We start from the raw sequence: 22816 nt of genomic DNA on the forward strand, positions 1-22816 counted from the left end.
GGCCCCTCATATTATGAGCCTTCTTTTGATATACATTTGTAGATTATGGTTTACAGCTTATTACAAAACCTCAGACCCTCATCAAATTTGGGGTTTTCAAAAATCGGAAGTCATCAAAATTATAATATTAAGGATACACTTTCTTCTGGAAAGGGCTTCCGGAAGGCTCCCGCCGCCTCCATGGTGTAGGTTTCGCTGTGCGGACCTCCCTACTTCAGAAGCTTCCCGAATCTCCAGTTGGCATTAGCGAAAGGTTGATGACCTGGAGGATTCCCCTCACCAATAACTGTTACTGCACCCTCATCAGCGCCTATGCCCCAACACTGATTGCCAACCCTCAATGTAAGGAAGAGTTCTATGCCTCCCTGCACTCCGCCATCAGCAAAACACCACTCACTGACAAGCTCATCCTTCTAGGGGATTTTAACGCAAGAGTGGGCTCGGACAGTGTACTGTGGAGGGAAGTGATGGGTCGGCACGGTGTTGGCAAGCTCAACAACAATGGTCTCCGTCTTCTCACTCTATGTTCTGAGCATCAACTGGTCATCACAAACACCTTGTTCCAACTGAAGAACAAGTACAAAACATCCTGGCAACACCCTCGCTCTAAACACTGGCATCTCCTAGATTACATCATCACCCGCCAAGCGGACAGGAAGGAGGTGCGCATCACTAGGGCCATGCGTGGAGCTGACTGTTGGACTGACCACCGCCTGATCAGAACAAAGATTGACTTGGAAATACGTCCTCAACAGAGAAAAACACCACCTTCCAAGAGGCTCAACTGCGATGCACTGAAGTCCATGCACTCCGTCAACCAGCTCAGGAAAAAGGTAGCAGATCAGCTGTTCAAGATTCCTGAAGTGCCACCAGATCTGGACACTGGACCTACCTGGAGCACCCTACGCACTGCCCTCCACCAGGCGGCCGTGGAGTCTATAGGGTACACCAGAAGGCGACATCAAGACTGGTTTGACAATAGTGCGCCAGGAATCTATGACCTGCTTCAGGCAAAACACAAGGCCCTTGCAGCTCACATATCAAACCCTCAATCCACCGTCCTAAAGGCTCAGCTCATCCGCCTCAGAAGTGAAACCCAGCGCACCCTCAGAGCCATGGAGAATGACTGGTGGACCCAGAAGGCCCACGAAATACAACATCACGCAGACACCAACAACTCTCATGCCTTCTACGACTCCATCAAGTCCATCTATGGCCCACAGAGGAAGAACATCACCCAGGTTAGATCAGCTGACGGCACCACTCTCTACAAGGACAAACAACAGATCCTGGACAGATGGGCTGAGCACTTCAGGGTACTGCTGAACACAACGAACCCTGTACAGACAGACATACTCTCTGACCTCCCATGCCTGCCCCCTGTAGACTCGCTGGACTCCTCTCCCAGCTTCTCAGAGGTACTCAAGGCCATCAAGGGTCTAAAAAACAACAAGAGCCCAGGCCTTGACGAGATCCCGGGAGAAATCTTGAAGCACGGTGGATATCTCCTGCACCGCAGAATGCACCAGCTGATCACTGCCATCTGGTCGTCTGAAGTCATCCCGCAAGATTGGAAGGATGCTAACATCATAACAATCTATAAGCGCAAAGGCGACAAAGCAGACTGCGGCAACAGCAGAGGTATCTCCCTACTATCCGCAGCTGGGAAGGTGCTAGCAAGGATCATGTTACATCGAGTAGCAACTCATGTAACCGAAAACATCCTGCCCGAATCTCAATGCGGCTTTAGACGTGATCGGAGCACCGCAGACATGATCTTTGTTGCCAGACAGGTACAGGAAAAATGCAGAGAACACCGCAAAGACCTGTACATGGCATTCATTGACCTGTCCAAGGCCTTCGACACAGTAAACCGGGACTTGTTGTGGGAAGTACTTGGAAAACTAGGTGTACCAGCAATGTTCTGCAACCTACTGCGACAGCTACATGATGGCATGCAGGCCTGTGTGAGCAACGGCGGCCAACAATCCCCATTTTTCAGTGTGGATGTGGGGGTCAAGCAAGGGTGTGTCCTTGCCCCAACCATATTCAACATGTTCATTTCCACTGTCACCCTCCTGTCCCATAAACACCTGGACCCCACAGATGGGATTCAGATACAATACCGGCTGGATGGTAACCTTTTTAACATCCGTCGCCTCCAAGCCACCACTAAACTCACCACCCAGCATATTCTGGAACTACAGTATGCAGATGACTGCGCTGTACTTGCACACTCACCAGAGTCTCTCCAGCGTGCACTGAATGTGGTAGCCTCCATCTACAGTGCCATTGGTCTTCAGATAAACACCAAGAAAACACAAATACTCGTGCAGGAGTTTACTCCCCAGCCAAATACGCCGATCTTCACCCTTGACGGGCACCCATTAGCCACCGTCCCCCACTTCACCTACCTCGGTAGCACCCTGTCGCCATCCTGCACCATTGACGATGACGTCCAGGCCCGTATTGGTCTGGCCTCTGCTGCCTTTGGAAGGCTACAGTCCAGGGTTTTCCTAAATAGGAATCTAACCATCTCCACCAAGACAGCCATGTATAAGGCAGTCTGCCTCTCCACGCTACTCTATAGTTCTGAAACCTGGACACCCTACCAGAGGCACATCCAGAGTCTCGAGGCCTTCCACATCCGCTGCCTCCAAAGGATCCTAGGTCTGACCTGGGAAGACAGGGTGCTCTACACTGAAATTTATGACCGGACCAACACACCCAGCATCACAGCACTCCTTGGCCAAAAACACCTAAGATGGGTCGGACATGTGATCCGTATTCCAGCCCACCGCCTACCCCGTCAGATATTGTATGGCCAGCTTTCAGTCGGTCAAAGGTCTGCCGGGGGCCAGAAAAAACGGTACAAGGACCACATTAAAACTCTCCTGAAAAAGTGTGACATCAAACCACCAGCACTGGAGTCCCTGGCTGCTGACCGCCAGACCTGGAGCTCTACCTGCCACCAGGGAATCACTCATCTTCAGGAGAAGTTCACAGAGCGGAGAGCACAGCGGCGTGCACAAAGACACCAACGTGCCACAGCACCAGCGACCATCACTGCTGCCTTCCCCTGCCCCTCCTGTGACAAAGTCTGTGGATCACGCATAGGCCTGAGCAGCCACCTGGCTATGCACAGGCGAAAGTCACAACAATAACCAATCCAATACTTCGTTTGGAGCAACGTCATCATCGACATCGATGGACTGCCATAAGCAAGGTTGTGAGTTCAAAACCCGGCCGAGTCATACCAAAGACTATAAAAATAGAACCCATACCTCCCTGCTTGACACTCAGCATCAAGGGTTGGAATTGGGGGTTAAATCACCAAAATGATTCCCGGGCGCGGCCACCGCTGCTGCTCACTGCTCCCCTCACCTCCCAGGGGGTGAACAAGGGGATGGGTCAAATGCAGAGGACAAATGTCACCACACCTAGTGTGTGTGTGAATATCATTAGTACTTTAACTTTAACTTAAGCTCCTAACTTCGAATGTTCGTATTTTAACTCAGCCCCGCCCATTGAAATTAATTGAAATTAATTTGTGCCTAGCCTTCCCAAAACGTCCCAATTTTAACATTCAACATGAGTTTTAGAATGAAAAACAAACTTGGATAAGAATTCTTTTAAAAACAGTACAGTAGTAAAACAAATTGTACAAACTACAGTAGTTTTATGAATTTAACAGGGTTGTATAGATAATGGAAAAAATGCAACACCTGTATTTTGTAATCATGATGTAAAAGTGTTTTCCAGCAGACTGGAATTCTTACTTATGCTATCTCCCACAGTCAGTGTTTGAGCTGAGTTGACACTTTTCAGGCAGTGCTGGGAGAGTTACAAGGCAGGCACGTAGAGCACATGCCCGGTGGTTGCGGCACGGCAGAGCGAGCAGAGAGCGGCGAGAGAGGTAGCGCGGCTCAAATGATAGAGCAGCCGTCCAGCAAATTGAGGGTTCCTGGTTTGAATCCAGCAGAAAGCAAGGCACTTTACACACCTTTCTCCCAGTGCCACTCACATTAGTGTATGAATGTGAATGACTTTTTGGAAGTAATCAGAGAGGCCGTAAGCGTGCATCGGTAGCCACGTTTCCGTCAGTCTACCACAGGGCAGCAAAGACTACAAATGTGGCTTACCGCTATCGTGTGCTAATGTGGAGTGAATAAATGATGGGTTCGCTACATTTACTTAGTTTCATTTGGTGGCTAAATTTGTACTTGTCAGAGTAATTTTAATGTAGCATACTTTTTACTTCAGTATTTTTATGAGGAAAAAACACTACTATTACTTTGATACATTGACTTTCATTCCAATCGGTAGATTTATCTATATCGTATTTATTTATAATGTATTGATTACTGCTTGCAAAGACATTCATTTGGATCGTTAGAGAGAATTCTCACACATGAATCCATTTAATTAATCAAACAAAGCCTGGCTTTGCATGCAGCCAAATGACTGCATGCAAACTACACACTGTAAAAACTGATATGACGTCATAACTCCTCAATATTTACTTACGAACTAGGAAAAATAACATTAATATGTTTACATTTCAGCCTTCCACTGCCAACTACAGAAAACATGTTGTGGTAAGTTGTAGATGTTTGTTTTAGCTGCGCATATGCATTAGCCCTTTTTAAAGTCATAAGTGACTGTACAATGTGCATCTTTTGTACAATAGTACATGCCATAGTCAATTAAGTCTCTCTGAAAAACACACACACACACCAGTTGTATCCATCCATCCATCCATCCATTTTCTACCACTTGTCCCTTTTGAGGTGTACCATCAAAAAAAGTTACGACATAAATCAGAAGTTACTTACATACTTGAGTTGTTTTTTTCCACTGAATACTTACTAATTATAATTTATTTAGATGGTTACGTTTTTCTCTCACTTACATTAAAAGTACACAATTTGTTGCTACGCTACCCACCTTTGCAGTCCAACAGTAAGTTCTTCATGTTGGTCAAATGTTTTACATGACATAAAACATCTCAAAATCAAATGCAGATCTTCAATATATGTAAAAATATGTCCATAAGTGGTACTCACTCATTTCCATATATTCCGGTGTTAGCCCTGCAAATGGCTCCAGAAAGTGGTCAGCTTCATATCTCCTCAATTTCTTCTGTCTTTCTTCCTCTTGGGAAGTTCCTTGCTTTGACTGGATGTAGCGAATAAACTTCTTTAGCTTGCTAAAAGGAGTACAAACAAACATGTACAATTAGACCGTAGTTGCATGAGACTGGGTAAGTACACACTACATAGATATTTTACAGTAAACATACAGTCTTGTTAGTGACAGTTCCTCTTTAATTCAAATCAAATATGTATGAGTCATTCTTTGGAGACTACGTTTTGCTTAAGGAATGAAACACAATGAATCCACCCTTTTGAAATGGTAACACCTGCTTCCATACACACACAGACAGTAGCATACTGTATGCTACTCGGGAGTGAGCATGGTCTTCTCTGCAGTAGTTGGTATTAGGGTTGTATGATATACCGGTACTAATAAAGTACCATGGTACTAATGAATTCCAGTAATTTTATGTCATCTGCATGCTGCGGTGACTTAACATGCTGCAGAAAATGTTTAGTGTATCAGCGCGCGCAACCTCACACACCGCACAAGGAAAAACAGTGTGGAGAGGAAAAATGGCAAATATAGACAATTCTATCGGTTAACATGCAAGCTGAGCTTTAAAATATGCCTCCTTTATTACGCGCCCCTTTTAAGACTAGACAAGGGCAAGGGGACCGTAGAGCACATGACTCGGATTGGGCTGGCTATCAAGGAGCTTGTTCCGGCCACCTAGAAGGACGAGCCACTAACAGACACAGACTCTTCCACACCATCCCATCCGCCTGTTTCAAATGTTCCAGCCACAGAGACTTTAGTCCCATCAACAAGGACTATACCCCAACCAGTGTCACCTGAATCAAGGTCACAGACTGGCAAGAGCAAGTCAACCACCCAGCATTGATGTCCAACCTCCTGAGATTCAGCGATATATCGTACATCATATTGTAAAGAATGATGATAATTCAGTGCTCAGAGTATTTTTTGGAAGATTGCCAAGACCTTCAAGTGAATCTGACTGGGAGACCTAGAGGTCAGGAGTTGAACTACTGCTGAGAGATCCATCTGTATCTGACCTCCAACGATCTAGGAGGACCGTGGATAGCCCTCTACCCCCAGCTGCAGACATAATCAAGCATCTAGATTCCAACAATGCCTAAAGTATATTTGGATACCCTTGACCCTGCTGGGTGATATGACGATACATATTGTGGGCACGATAGAAAAGTGTCTATCGTGCCATTTCTATTTTTATCGTTTCAAGCGATAAGCTGTATTTTATCCATAGGGCTTGTGCCATCAGATGATTCATAGTAACAACAACAATAATTGCACATTCAGTGAGTGTATTTGGTGTCAAACGGGAGAGAAAACAATATTTTCTTACGTTGACATGTAGGTTCGCATTTCTCTTTCGATTTTGCGACATGATGCCGCTTTACGTGCCCTCTTTGTGTCCAGCGTCTCCCGCCATCGCTGGTTACCTGGGTTACACACATGAGGCAGAGACGGAGTCCCAGGACGAACTCCTACCCAAACGAGGGGGTAGCTTGTCAGTCTGGCTTTATTTTGGTTTCAAAGCGACAGATTCAGAGCAGAAAACGGTCATATGCAAACCTATTCTACCACCTCAGAAAACACCATGAAAAGGAGTACACTGAGACCCAAAAGGCAAGAGTCACACCAATCAATGCTACCAGCGCTAAACCCAATCAACCAAAAATTCAAGACGCTCTGGTACGAAACAAACCCTACGAGAAAACGTCCCGCATTTATCGACAAATAACAGACGCCATCGCGCGCCTCATTGCTACTACTGTTCTGACTGCACTAAAGGCTAACGTTAAGGATTCCAGAGACGTGCACTTTAAGATTTTTTATTGCAATTGTTTACATCTGATACCAAATGTATTTGTTTATTTTTAATTATGATCTAGTGTTCTGACTGCACTTCAGAGAAACTTGAATACTTGTAAAACTTTAAAGAAAACTTTAAAAATGTGTTTTATAAACGTAAAAATGTGTTTTGTTGCTATTGTTGTTTGCTATACCAAATGTATGTGTTTATTTCACTTGCAAATAAAGTGAGAAAAAAGGTAAGTGGTCATGTATGTTGTTAAATTTTTCATAGAACTGAAAGCATACCTTAGCTATATCATGGTATATTGTTATCGTGATATAAAATGATCCATATCGTGATATACATTTTTTTCCATATCGCCCAGCACTACTGCTTATGGCACTGTCCAGGATGGAAAGTAGCCTTTTGCCAAATTCATGGACCTGCATCAGACACCGGTGAGAAAGCTTCCACCTATACTCAACGCCTACAAGTTGCCCTGAATGCCACCATGAAAAGAGGAGGCGTTGAGGAGCTGACAGCTCTTGGCACCTATGAAACTAGTTTTGTTGTGGGTGCTGGGACAATGTAGTGTCAGAACTTGGTGTTGAAACTGATCATGAAAAGATATCTACCTTAAGCTCCAGCTTAAGCAAAATAAATCTAAACCACCCACCTTTTGCTGAGCTTTTGCTGCTTTTACGCACCGTAGAGGATCGAAACAGCAAAGACACTTCGCATGAAGCAACATCTAGGAGCAACCGGGCAAAAAGCCACCACTCAAGCCCAGTTTGCACATACCACTTTTGATGGTGGAGGAGCAGTAACGAACCTGTCTACAACAACAACATGCGGATGTTCAGCAGAAGTTAACCAACATCCAGTGCCATTTGGCACTGTGTTCAACATTCTCGTCCACCCACGCCATCCAAGCCCAAGCCAAGCTATTGTTTTCTGTGCGGAGACAATGGTCATAACCACCCACCATGAAGAAATGTCCCCAATTCAGTTCTGGTCGCACAGAAGAAGAACAGTTTACCAGAAAACAGTACAACAGCTCCAACTACAACCCTTTAAACTAAATTTGGCTTCCGTTAAGGGCCAAACAGAAGCCAAGCGGGACCAAACCTGTCTCATCCAACCGTTTTCTACCGCTTGTCCCTCTCGGGGTCGCAAGGAGTGCTGGAGCCAATCCCAGCTGCACTCGGGCGGAAGGTGGGGTACACCCTGGACAAGCAACCTGTCCCATGAAAGTAGTACCTACTCAGTGGCCTCGGGGTTAGAGTGTCCGCCCTGAGATCGGTAGGTTGTGAGTTCAAACCCCGGCCGAGTCATACCAAAGACTATAAAAATGGGACCCATTACCTCCCTGCTTGGTACTCAGCATCAAGGGTTGGAATTGGGGGTGAAATAACCAAAAATGATTTCACCCCCACTGCCCACTGCTCCCCTCACCTCCCAGGGGATGAGTCAAATGCATAGGACAAATTTCACCACACCTAGTGTGTGTGACAATCATTGGTACTTTAACTTTGACTTTAACTTTAAAAACAGGTAAATGTGAAGAAATATCACAAGACATGAATTGTCCAAGGAGAATTCCAAAGGGGCTGGTGGGATCCAAATGCACTGCAGTTGTCAATATTTCATGACAAACCCTGAATTGCCTTTTGGACACAGGTTTCTCAAGTCACCACCATTACAGTCTCCTTCTACAATAAAACTGTCAATGACCAACCCGTGAAACCCCTTTTTAACTTACTACAAGTCGAGAGTGCAGCTGGGTAGGTGGAAGTGACAATCACATTCCTAAAGACTTCATAGGAGTGTAATTTGATGTGCCAACCCTTGCTCGTGTTGTTCTAGACACCACACCTCACAACCACTCACCTGTGCTCATTAGCATGAATACCTTTTTATATGGGCTATACCATGATGCTTCCAACCTACCGGCCAAGGATACCGTGCAGTCCTGCAGCTGCTGAAGCTTACACTATCAGAATCAAGTGGGCTTTGCAGGTACTCTAAAGAGTATGTGCAGAGTAAGAACACAAAGTTTAACTTCGGAGACCTACTAATTTCACCTGAATGGAAGGGCGGATAACCTTCAAGGTCAACCATATAGCCGATGTGTTCTCCCACCGTGATCTCAAATTTGGCTGTACAGACTGTGTGAAACATTGCATCCATCTCAAAGATCACACCCCTTTTAGCATCAAGTGAGGCCAATACACCCACTTGACGTTGAGACTGTGCGGAGCCATTTATGAGACATGTTTAAAGCTCGAATAAATATGGAGTCATCGTCACCTTTTGCCTCCCAGACGTGCGCTATGCGTTGATTGTCGAAAGTTGAATTTAAAAATTGTAAACAATGCCTACGCCCTTCTCAATCTTGAAAAATATTTTTCAGCGTTAACAAGTGGTTCACAGTTTTAGATCTGAAGTCTGGATACTACCAAATTAAAATAGACAAAGCTGGCAAAGCTAAAACTGCCTTTGTTACCCCATGATGATTCTGGGAGTGGAACCGCATGCCTCAGAGAGTGACTAAGGCTCCAAGGAAGGCCTTTCTTTGATGACATTGTTATTTTCTCTGTCACCCTTGAGGAACACAAGAAGCATCTTCTGAGGGTGCTGAAAAGACTGAAGGAGTTTAAATAAAAGTTGTCCCCAGGAAAGTGAACATTTTTCCAGTCAAGTGTGCGCTATCTGTGACATGTAGTGTCAGAACTTAGTGTTGAAACTGATCATGAAAAGATATCTACCTTAAAATCTTGGCCAGTACCTCGAAATCTGCACTAATTTTTAGGATTCATCAAAAATTATGCCATCATTTTAAAACCACTTTTAAAACCCCACCCTTACTATGCACCTGTTCACCAGTCCACAAAAAACTAAATCAACACTGTGAATTACCGAGACCCAAAGAACTCCTTTGGAAGAAATGGACCTCAGCCTGTCCGAACTCTTTTAAAACTGTGATTGAAAAATTTACTTCTGCCGCAGTCCTTCATTTTGCCAATTCAAAGCTACTCTATTTTCCACAAGCAAAAGCAGAGACTTAACCCTGCAGTACTCAAGTACTACTGGATTGGGAGCTGTGCTGTACCAAGAACAAGAAGGTGAACTTTGAGTTATTGCCTAGGCTAGCAGGGGCTTTTTACAAAGCAAGTCGCGTACCCAGTTTACAAGCTGGAGTTTTTGGCATTGAAAAGGAGTAACATAGAAAAGTTTCATCTCTCTCACCGTAGTGACTGATAATAACCCTCCTACCTACTGTATGTCCTGTCCTCTGCCAAATTAAATGCCACCAGCCATTGGTGGTTAGCTTCACTCTCTTCACTCATATTCTTTCAAAATACGGTATCGAGCAGGCAAACATAACACTGATGCTGATGCTTTGTCCCGAAGATCCCATGCCACAGTTCCAGATGGCATGTTTCGCTCTAAATAATGGGACCTTGTCCACCATCTTGCTGAGATCACGAGTGACTCAGGAGAAACTGCTGAAATATCCCCAGATATTGTAGACGCCATTTGTCAGAGCCTACTATCTTCCTCATTTACCTCAATCTAATATCAATCTGGTTGAGTCATTGACAGTCTCTGCTGATATCCTTTCTAACAGATTCGTGGGGGCACATGGTTTGACGATGTTTTCATCCTTGACCCACCATGACCTGAATGAAGAAAGTGCTGACCCAGCAATTAAAGAAGTCATACATCAGCTTAAATCTAGAGAAAACATTCCCCCTACTGCTCGTTAGGCACTTCCTGAGCTATTTCTGTTGTTGCGGGTGTGGACTCAGCTAAAGCTAGAGAATAGAGTCCTGTACCGGAGGAGGCAAGAAGAGGCGAACACCTTCTGCAGTTGGTCCTGCCTCCTGTGATGCGCTCTCGGGTCGTAAAGAGTTTCCACGATGATACATGGGAATGGAGCAGAACTTGGATCTGGTACGGCATAAGTTCTTCTGGCCCAAAATGGCAGTTGAAGTAAAGAACTACATTAAGACCTGTGGTCACAGCGTATAGCGTGAAACCTTATTAGTAAAAGCGGCTCCACTTGTTAACATCCAAACCAGTCGACCCTTGAACTTCTTTGCATGGATTTTTTTCTCACTTGAGCCTGACAGCACTAATATCAAAACATCTTAGTGCCAACCGGTCATTTCAACAAATTTGCTGTGGCATTCCAAACTCCAAAACAAAAAGCCAAAACTTTAGTAAAATCTTTATGGAATCCCCGAACGACTGCATATTGACAAAAGACGGGATTTGAATCAAAGTTAATAGAGGAGCTCTGTGACATCACTGGCATCAACAGCGGAGAAGAAATCGGATCTGGTACGGCATAAGTTCTTCTGGCCCAAGATGGCATCAAGAAAACCAGCACCACTCCATAGCATCCTCGAGGGAACCCAGTTGAACGGTTCAACCGGGCACTGTTGAGAATGTGTTGAACACTTGAAAACAAGCAAAAAGTCAAAGCGGAAGAGACATGTTAAACCCCTTGTCCATGCGTACAACTGTACCTAGAATGAGGTGACATGGCATTTGAACTGTTTTTTTGGATGATCACTCCGCCTCCCAGTTGACTTGGCTTTAGGACAACCACGGACAGAGAATCTCCATAGTTTTCTAACATTCTTAATATGTGAAGAGTTTCAACTCACAAATAAATAAATATAAATAGGTAAATGTTTGTATACTGCATTACTCAGAAAGCTAAATTAGCGCTGTAAACGGGAACACAAAATTTGTCTGAGCTACACTGGAAAACAACAATTGTCTCGTTTGATCGATAAAGAGTTCCATCCATCCATCCATTTTCTTCCACTTATCTGAAGTTGGGTCGCGGGGACAGCAGCCTAAGCAGAGAAGCCCAGACTTCCCTCTCCAGCCACTTCGTCCAGCTCCTCCCGGGGCATTCCCAGGCCAGCCGGGAGACATAGTCTTCCCAACGTGTCCTGGGTCTTCCCCGTGGCCTCCTATCGGTCGGACGTGCTCTAAACACCTCCCTAGGGAGGAAATTGGGTGGCATCCTGACCAGATGCCCGAATCACCTCATCTGGCTCCTCTCGATGTGGAGGAGCAGCGGTTTTACTTTGAGCTCCTGCCGAAAGACAGAGCTTCTCACCCTACCTCTAAGGAAGCGCCCCGCCACCCGACGGAGGAAACTCATTTCGGCCACTTGTACCCGCAATCTTGTCCTTTCTGTTATAACGCTGAACTCATGACCATAGGTGAGGAAATTGAGAGCTTTGCCTTCCGGCTAAGCTTCTTCTTCACCACAACGGATCGATACAGCGTCCGCATTACTGAAGACGCCGCACCAATCCGCCTGTTGATCTCACAATCCTTTCTTCCCTCACTTGTCAACAAGACTGAGGTACTTGAACTCATCCACTTGGGGCAAGATCTCTTCCCCAACCCGGAGATGGCACTCCACCCTTTTCCGGGCGAGAACCATGGACTCGGACTTGGAGGTGCTGATTCTCATCCCAGTCGCTTCACACTCGGCTGCAAACCGATCCAGTGAGAGATGAAGATCCTGGCCAGAAGAAGCCAGCAGGACGACAACATCTCCAAAAAGCAGAAACTTAATCCTGCAGCCACCAAACCGGATCCCCTCAACGCCCTGACTGCGCCTACAAATTCTATCCATAAAAGTTATGAACAAAGGGCAGCCTTGGCGGAGTCAAACCCTCACTGGAATTGGGTCCGACTTACTGCCGGCAATGCGGACCAAGCTCTGCACTGAACATACAGGGAGCGGACCGCCACAATCAGACAGTCCGATACCCCATAATCTCTGAGCACTCCTCACACGACTTCCACGGTCGAATGCCGTTTTCAAGTCCACAAAGCACATGTAGACTGGTTGGGCAAACTCCCATGCACCCTCAAGGACCCTGTCGAGAGTATAGAGCTGGTCTATAGTTCCACGACCAGGACGAAAACCACACTGTTCCTTCTGAATCCGAGGTTCGACTATCCGGCGTAGCCTCCTCTCCAGTACACCTGAATAGACCTTACCGGGAAGGCTGAGGAGTGTGATCCCACGATAGCCTTAAAGAGAGGAACCACCACGCCGGTCTGCCAATCCAGAGGTACCGCCCCCGATGTCTGATTAGAGAGTTGATGTGCACATTTGAATGCTGCTCACAGTTCCATTGGAAAAATTACGCTGATTGACCAAAATGTGTGCGGAAGTTGCGAGCATTGGACAAATTTGGTTAAATTTGTGTAAATTAGGGTGATGGCAACACCATGAAAACCTGAAGGGTCTGACGATGAGTTGATTAACATGATTAATCTATTGCTACATCTTTGGGTATAAGTGTATACCCCTTCTTATTCCACACATCAGCTGATTACTTGTTTTAATGTATTGCTTCAAAACCTTCAAATCCCCCGCCCTTGCTGAAAAGTTCAAGAGTAACTTAGGTGGAGTTAAGATATCATTTAGAGTAAGTTACTATCCGTTGTAGGAACGGAACTCGTGTGTAGACTGATTAGAATAGAGTAGATTTTGAAGCTAGATATTGTTAGCTCAATTAACAATTAGCTTTTGTTAATTTCTAGCTCTTGTCCCAAACTGAGCTTTGAAGTAAATGACACATCTTAATCAACCAATACTGTATTGAACCAACACACAGTATAATCAAATACAAGGTAACACCTTAAAGAACCATGTTTGGTTTTCCCTTTCGCCAACACTTATCTTTTGCAGTGAATACACTTATATCTAGGATTCATTTAAATTCTGTTGGTAACTTATTCCGTAGTTGACAGTCCATGATGGAAAAGGCAGCTACAGGACCTCTAAAATGTAAAGCATCTACAATGCAACTGCATTTTCACGTTAGTTCCTAGCTGATGCAAACTTACGGTATTCCAATCTCAAAAAGGTTGTTTTGAATTAACTGCTTTCCCAGCATGGTTATACTCAACTGGATACACAACTCCATCAGGCAGCCTCCATGAGTACACTGTAAAAAAAGTATAAGCAATAACATTAGCAGTAGCCACAGTTGTTGCAGGTTGACACTCATTCATTGATCTGTAAGTCAACATGCCTGATAAGTACGATATGCTCATGCACTGATATGCTCATGCACTGATGTACTATGATATTTCTTTTTAGAAAGTGGAACAACAATCAGCTTAGGTTGTTTGCGTTGGGTCTTAGGTTGATTACCCAAAGTTACCTCTTCCATTCGGTAAGATTCAAACACATACAAGTAGTTGCCTGGTCGGCCAACCAGTCTGTTGATAAAAAAACAATAAAAGTGTTTGAGTTTTACAAACATGTATTTATTATCTACAATGCACATGTATAATATTGAATATTCAATTAAATCTAATATTAAAATGTCATTCACTAACCTTCCCCTGAAGAAAGCAATGTAGATGATTGGTGTGAAAGCATTAACAAACTTCAGAATGAATGTTTTAAAGATTAGTCTCTCCTCAAAATTCTTGTCCGTTTTTGGAACCTCTAAAAAAGAAACAGCATTTATAGACCAGGGTTGTCCAAAGTTTTTTACTTAGGGGCCACATTGGGCTAAAAGAATTTGGCCTTCTTATCACAAAAATACATCCCATTTTGTCCACCACCGGCGCTGAGATCATTCGTTAAGTCGAGTCTCGATTACTGTAACGTAGTACCACTCCTCCGTTCATTAGTTGGTGACGTCTCTGCGCTGCTGACTCGCCTACATACAAGAGGATGGCCTCCCTATGGACTTACCTCCATGATCAAGAATAGTTCCTTGACGTTAGCTCTTACAACAACAATGTTGCTAATACTTGGTTAATTCTGTATGTAGGTCACAGTATGTAAATTATTGGCAGTTTTTGGATGTTTTTTAGAGGGCTTTATCGGTGGGATTGATTAATCCCATTAGCTACATTGTTAGTCACCTCTTGATTGCGTTTTGTTTGCTATATAGAATACACAAAAAATAGAAATCCATGTGTTTTTGTCATTTTGCCTTCCATCTACTTAGATGGTAGGCAAAATACCCAAAAAAGTGCACTTCCTCTTTAAGGGTGAGGACATGAACTTCATCCAAATATCAAAGTAAAACGTTTTAATACTTTAGCACACTCACCTAAAACAGTGAGCCATCGGGCTACAGCACCATACACCTCGTCCAGTATGAGGATGACCACAAGGTTGATTATGGCTGCTGTGGTTTTGACAGTAAGTTGTACATGGTTTCGTGTGATTGGATTGGAGCTCATATGTAGAGCAGCTTTTGTGGAGATCCGGTAGAGAATGACACCAAACACAATGGCAAATGTTACACCGATCTGACAATAAAGAATGGCAGAGTTACAAATATTTCATAAAATACAATATAATACAAAACATATATCTTTTGAAAACATAGTAACTCTAAAACATTACCATTAACAACATCGTGACCAGATTTGTCATGTAGGCAGGGAGGCGATCTTGACATGTAAGTTTTTCCATCTAAAATATAAGTGAAAAATATTAACATATCTATTTTATTAAGTGTGATGGCCTGTGGGACACAGTGACGTGCAGTCAGGGGAGGCAGGTGAGGTGGGGCCTCACGTGCCATCATGGAAAGAAAAAAAATGTAAAAAGAAAAAAAAAATCAAATTGTTATATGTATCCAGTAATTATACTATAAAGTTATTTTCCATTTAACTTCACCAGTTTTAGATTATTTTTATTCAAAATCGCTGCATTTTCACATTTGCCGAGAGACTTGCGGTGAGTCACCAGCCAGTTGAGCCTCGCCATGGATTGCGCAATGACTCGGCTAACTGCTGGCCTGCTGTGCAGTGAGACCGTATTGCAATATGAATTATATTATACATTTCCATAGTTTAGTTAGCTGAGGTATATAATGTACAGTGTATTTTGTCAACAAAATACACAAATAATGTGTAACATATTTCTTGTGCTGAGCAATCATAAAATGGCTGCTTAGACGCACTGGGTGAGGCTCGCAGTAATCCCGCCTCCTGGTGGTAGAGAGCGGTAGTGATCCCAGAGATCATTCTTGCGACTACTTGGCTGCAGAAGAAGTGACAACAAGCAGCAACAGATAGCAGCGATCGTTTATTTTATCCTCTCGCCTGAACTTTTAACATGGAGGATTACATATCTAAAATAAAACAGTTTTTGTTATGCCCGTTTGATTGTGGACTATTACTGACACCTTGTGGCGATAGAAAAATGCTGCGCGTCATCAGTTTGGGCACTTCCGGTTTATGATGTTAGTTCAGTTAATGAGACAATAAGAAGTAGACAAGTTGTGTTACCTCTTGGAAAAGATAAGTCTGTAAGTAAACTGTTTAACTTGTTTATGTGGCTCAATATGAAGGTGGAAAGTGCCTAAATGTGATAGTAAGATGTGTATTGAAAAATGATTTTTGTGCACTAATTCAATGGATGTTTGAGGACTTAAAATGGCTGCCGGTCATGTATTTCCACCATAGAAATAGTTTCAACACTCAGCAGTGTTTGTTTGATAGGTGGTGCTGTGTTTTTGTGTGGAGCTGATGTTTACATATTGTGTATTACATTTCAGTGTGTTGATTGAATCATATAGCTTATACATTGTGTGTATTTCAGTTTTACAAAAAAAAAATTAAAATCCAGTGCAAGACAAAGCAAGATCAACAACAATAAAGAGCCCAAATGGATTCATCTGCTTTGGAACTTTATTAGAACGTCCTGGATTGGTTGTTAGCTGTCTGCCAAGCTGTATAACTTCAACACATATAGTGAGGGCAGAACAGTTTTCTAAACTGGACTTTCAATTGAAGCAGGAGGTAATAATTAAAGGAAGATCTCCATCGAGACAGAGAGACTTTTAAAACTGAAGAAAGATAAGGAAGACTTCTATAAACAAGTTATCGATGCTTTTGTTCAGAAGGAGAGGCGCATGGACTTCATTTACAAGTAAAGGTAAGACCATAATAAAGTTTTTTTTTAATTAAATGTGCTTTTTTGTGTGCTATAGTTTGTATGTGTAAAGTTAAAGTTAAGTTAAAGTACCAATGATTGTCGCACACACTAGGTGTGGTGAAATTTGTCCTCTGCATTTGACCCATCCCCTTGATCACCCCCTGGGAGGTGAGGGGAGCAGTGGGCAGCAGAGGCGCTGTGCCCGGGAATAATTTTTTGGTGATTTAACCCCTAATTCCAACCCTTGATGCTGAGTGCCACGCAGGGAAGAATGCTGGTATGAGCTTTTAAACATAACCCGTTAACTGCTGCCAATCAAATGGTGGATAAGATACTCTTTAGGGTTCATATGTTTGTAAATCTGACTGTGATGAAGTCAGTGCCTCACCAGCCATGAACCTCACCGCACGTCACTGGTGGGACATGGGCAACATACGGTATATGATTAATGAATTGAATCATTTTCAGTAAGACGTTGAATATAAAATGTTTGAACATTGATTTTTCAACACAAGTTGCTGATACAAGATTTAAGTACAGGGAACAGTGAGTATAGGCAGAGAACCTATTAAATTAAATACAAATAATATAAATTATGTTGTACGTCATACATGTTTGACTTTTAATTATATATAACGTTTACAAATGAAAATGTATTCCTGAATAACAAAAGTGCAACAACAACAACAATGAATTTGTTTCACTGGGCATCAAAGTACAACATGTTTTTTCCATCACAAAGCAAATGATGGTCTATATACCTGTATAAGCAGATTACAATTATACACATTTACATTAATATATTCGGAAACCATCTTATGAACTGTAAAAACAAAAGGAGAATAAGTGATGTGTAGTAATCATTTGTCTTTACATTATTTGATATTGTGGAGTCTGTGCTCGAAACCCCCAATCAGGTAATAGTTCCCACAGGGCCAGCAGCCACAGTGACAGCAGAGCGCAACACAGCAGGAGGGGGCAGAGCCTGGGCAGTGTCATTGAGTGGAGGTATGTCCCAAATTTCCTCCTCAATTAGCATGATTTGTCAGCGCCTGTTCACAGCACAACTGCTCTGAGTCAGGCAGTCCAAATGTTGGCTACTTAAGCTCAGAGCTCTGTCTCACTGTGTCGCTGGCTCTCATCAGAGAAGGAACTCCTGCATCGGGTGGTAAGCTAAACTCCACTATGTCCTCCTCTGACAAACATTTGCCATATTTCGGCAATCCTACTAATAGTCGTCTCTCTGTCTCCTTTGTAGGCAAACTAGCCCTGCATGTGAGTGCATGAAGAGCACTCCCATGTGCTATTGGAAATAAGTGTTTAAAGTGAACCTGCTGTGTGATTTTGTTTTGAAAGCCCCGATTGGGAAGAAACTTTATTTGCCATTCAAGGGGAACGCCCCCTTGAATAAAAGGCGCTGAGTGTGTTTTGTACCTGCACACCCTGCTTCTGTCTGGTCTGGGTTCAGATTTTACAATATATTGCTTATATTGCTTAAATGTGGCAAAGATGGCTTTCTTTTACATCGGAGCATGTAAATTTAAGGGCCTGGTTTAGCGTTAAGGACAAAAATCAATCAGGACTAAATTAATATGGTTTAAATTAATCCACACTAGTCTCTAGTTGTTTTCTGAGATCTTCTTAACTTCAGATTACCTTAACTTGTTGCAGAATGCAGACTACGGAGTCTCACAATAAGGTATTCAACCATAACTAAGATCATGTTTTGGAAGGTGAATTATATACAGAATTTAGACATGGTGCAAAACGAAGGGGTGGACGGAAATCCTAGGATGGACTTTTTCAATGTACATTTAGCAGTGTGTATCAGAATTGTCTTAATTAGTAGTCTGACACACAAGGAATTTGATTTGGTAGACTGAGCGTGCTCCCTTTTCACTGCAAGAAACAAAACAAACAAAAAACGCAATGTGTGTGGAACTGGAGTTTGATTTATAATCTAAAAGGAAAAACAACTTGGATAATGCATTTTATGAATGTATTAGGTGAAAGCAAGAAGACATTTTGAGTGAAAATTATCGCAAAAAATAATCACTAATTGAATCAAATGCAAATGGTGCATATACAATATTTTCAGTTGTCATAAGTGTTTATTTATCATGTACTGTGAGTGTACTATTTACTCCTAAGAGACGTAATCCTCAATTCACAAGCTTATTAGATCAACTTTGTGTGCCATAAAGTTTGCATGTGTATTCAAACACAAATACATATACGAATAAGTAGATCCGACCGAAAGTAGGCATTCCAAACAAGCATGTGAAGAATTTGGGGGAATTTCCAAATTAAAAGCGTCAAAATCAAACAGAAAAAAATGTTTTACTGTGACTGAGTTAGGAATTATAGGGAAATAAAATGAAGTGTTTTGTTCAAAGGCTCAGGCGTGAGAGACATTTTGGGTGACAATACAAAAAGAAGAGATACTTCCATTAATCATAGAGTTGAGATTACTAAATATAGTTTATTACATTGCAATCAGTCACTTTGCGACCGCTGTTTCAAAAGCAAATATGTTCTTACCTTGTATTGTGTTTTGTGATGTCTGCTCAGAGACTTCTGCATGACTTGGAATTCATATTCAGCTCTTGGATGGTCCTATGTTGGTGGTGGACAGGAAACACATCCAAAGTGAGGATAGATGTCACAGGTAAAGTTCATCAAGAATGGTAAAAAACAAGTAGCTTGTCAACTTGATCATACTTAAAACTATTTGATACCATAAATATTTGGACAAATATATTTCAAGACCAAAACTTAGTATTTCCTAGTAACCAATAATGAATTGATGTCAAATAATTAATGGTTAATAGGAAATACTATATTTTGTTTAGAGACTGTTGTTAACCATGATGGAGTTACTACGGTTCAGCTCTTTGTATAAGTCTAACAAAAACATTTATAACTGTAATTTCAAAAAGGTTTCATAAGTTTATTTCTCCATAAAAAGAGGTTTATATCACTGCAATTAAATATTGATGGTGAGCGCAATGGTTGTCATAAGTACAATACAGTAGTAAGATTCTACTGTATTTTTTACTTTTTGTACGAACACTTTTCGAAAAGCTTTGACACAAATTTTTACAGATATTTGCCCCCGTTATCTTACAACCAAACATTACATGTAACAAACACGTCTGTCATTCTGTGGAATGTAGTGTCAGACAAATAATGAAGGTGATTCTGTCTGCATTTTTTCATTGAGTACGACTACAAAAAATGTCAACATGGGAACAAAAAGTTGGAAAATTTAATGGAAAAAGCTGAGAAAAACTAGTGAAAGAACTCGAAATAAGTAAGTAAGTGGCTTAAGTAAGTGGCTCTCCCATTTCCGCCTTCGTCATTGCTGTTGCCAATAAGAGTGTTCAATGAAGTTAAACATTATGTTAAAATGTAATTTATACATTTCATTCATAAATTATATGTTTATTTTAGACGTTCTGCATATTAAACAATTATTGCTCTTTATGAAATGTGTCTTGTCTTTAGAATTATGGTTGTATAGAACAGATTATTTCTTCAGCTTTCTTACAATTTGTTTTTTTGTCCGACCTTTTGGAACAGATTTGAGGTACTAGCAGTAAATTGCTTGCTAACTAATACTGAATCCTAATGAACATAATGCAAAATTTAAAAAAAACTCTCCTAAAAATTTGAATGACAATCCCCAAAAATTAATTTCATATACTATTATTATCAACATACAATTGTTATTCAGATTAATATTAGTTTGTATTTTCTATGCTTGTATATCAACTTCAGTCCAAAACAAAAATATCAAACATGCAATGTTTTCTCATTTTAACCCCATCGAGGCCTTACGATCAAATTATATCAGTTTTTAATTTATAATACAGTTGCATAAAATTTGTTATTTTACACTTATCAAATGTGAAACCAGGGTACGGATTAAAAAGGGATACAATACCTATATTCTTATCATACATCTGCCGCGTTTGAACATCCTGGGCCTGCATACGATTTCAGTTGGACCGTAATCATTGAACTATGTGACTAATAGAAATATAATGTAGCGTCTATTAATTACATTAATTTTTTTCACAGTTAATAGTCGTCACCCATGTAACCCTAAATGCTCACACACACACGCACCCATGCACAAACACAAACACACTCGCACACGCACGTACAATTAGTAGATAATTTTACAATTTAAAATTTTCAAATACAAAATTTGTTAATGACCCCGTTATGTTTTAGTTTAATTTAGAAGTTTGGTAACAAATGTTTATATTGATAACTAAAATGTTGATTTTAAAATGATTTCATTGAAGGTTAAAATAGCAGTGGTTTCAGTATTTGAATCGTTTGCATGTGTGCCACTTGAATACATAGTATGGAATAAGTGGAAAGTCCATTGCAGCCTGAAAACACAAAGTTAAAAAAATGTTTTTTTTGCAAATTGCCCCAACGCAGCACGGTGGAGGAGGGGTTAGTGCATCTGCCTCACAATACGAAGGTCCTGAGTAGTCCTGGGTTCAATCCCGGACTCGGGATCTTTCTGTGTGGAGTTTGGATGTTCTCCCCGTGACTACGTGGGTTCCCTCCGGGTACTCCGGCTTCCTCCCACTTCCAAAGACATGCCCCATGGGGATAGGTTGATTGGCAACACTAAATTAGCCCTAGTGTGTGAATGTGAGTGTGAATGTTGTTTGTCTATCTGTGTTGGCCCTGCGATTGAGGTGGCGACTCGTCCAGGATGTACACCGCCTTCCGCCCAATTGTAGCTGAGATAGGCTGCAGCGCCCCCGCGACCCCGAAGGGAATAAGCGATAGAAAATGGATTGCTGGATGGCATTTTGAGCAGTGAATATAAAATTTTTTTCCCTCCAAAATAAAACTCTGAAAGTAGAAAATAATAAAAAAATATATAAAATTGTGTTTATAATGGGAGTCAATTTCACTCTGAGGGCGTCATTGACATTAATCAATATTCAGTCTTCCCAGATAGCAGTTCATACTGCACCAGATCCAATTTCAAATCACCAGATCTGTATAAAAGTTACGCCCGCTCAGGGAATGTGGACCAGTTGTGACTGCGACTAACAATCCAAATGATTGGTTAGGGTGGAGTCCGCCCCTAAATTTCGAATCATGGACTCCGCAGAAGTCCATAATTCGAAATTTACCAGTCAGCATGTGACGTCATTGCAGTTAGTCACGCGAAACTGCAGAGGACAGCGAAAGGTATCAAAAGTGAGTGTTTTTTTTTATAAACATATTGCTCGTTATGAATGTTTTTGTTTGGGGGCTCTAGTTAAAATCATCTTTTGAGAAGCAGACTATTTTTCGCGGTTTGACCGTTGGCTAACGTTATTATAAGTAGTGGTTTCTTGGTGAACATAGTGTAAGAGTACAATTAGATTAAGTAACATAATAGGTATGTCTCTGTTGTAAGCTAGCTTCACAATTGAAAAGTTGCAATTTGAGTTTTAATTTACTAAGCGACTTGTCGCTTAGTAAATTAGTAAATTACTATCTCAGCTGCCCGAATGCAGCTGAGATAGGCTCCAGCACCCCCCGCGACCCTAAGTGGGACAAGTGGTAGAAAATGGATGGATAAGCGGTAGCTAGCTAGTTAGCATCTGGCTGTGGCTAATAGCAGTTATCCTTTTTAAGTGGCCTAGTGGTTAGAGTGTCCGCCCTGAGATCGGTAGGTTGTGAGTTCAAACCCCGGCAGAGTCATACCAAAGACTATAAAAATGAAACCCATTACCTCCCTGCTTGGCACTCAGCATCAAAGGTTAGAATTGGGGGTTAAATCACCAAAAATATTCCTGGGCGTGGCACCGCTGCTGCCCACTGCTCCCCTTACCTCCCAGGGGGTGAACAAGGGGATGGGTCAAATGCAGAGGACACATTTCACCCCACCTAGTGTGTGT

At 42.1% G+C, this 22816-nt stretch overlaps 1 protein-coding gene across 2 annotated transcripts in view; it reads right to left on the reverse strand.

Moving 5' to 3' along the window:
- LOC133617648 (anoctamin-1-like) overlaps positions 1-22816 on the reverse strand; it is a 234925-nt gene that overhangs the window by 10798 nt on the left and 201311 nt on the right. For both annotated transcript variants that reach the window (XM_061977756.1, XM_061977757.1), the window contains 7 exons: positions 19437-19511; positions 15357-15425; positions 15058-15259; positions 14330-14441; positions 14152-14209; positions 13832-13932; positions 5067-5209 (listed from right to left, as the gene is read on the reverse strand). In XM_061977756.1, the coding sequence (XP_061833740.1) occupies positions 5067-5209; positions 13832-13932; positions 14152-14209; positions 14330-14441; positions 15058-15259; positions 15357-15425; positions 19437-19511 (760 nt within the window). The remainder of the gene's footprint in view (positions 1-5066; positions 5210-13831; positions 13933-14151; positions 14210-14329; positions 14442-15057; positions 15260-15356; positions 15426-19436; positions 19512-22816) is intronic.

This window comes from Nerophis lumbriciformis, linkage group LG18, assembly GCF_033978685.3.
Source record: "Nerophis lumbriciformis linkage group LG18, RoL_Nlum_v2.1, whole genome shotgun sequence".
NCBI classification, from domain to species: Eukaryota; Metazoa; Chordata; class Actinopteri; order Syngnathiformes; family Syngnathidae; genus Nerophis; species Nerophis lumbriciformis.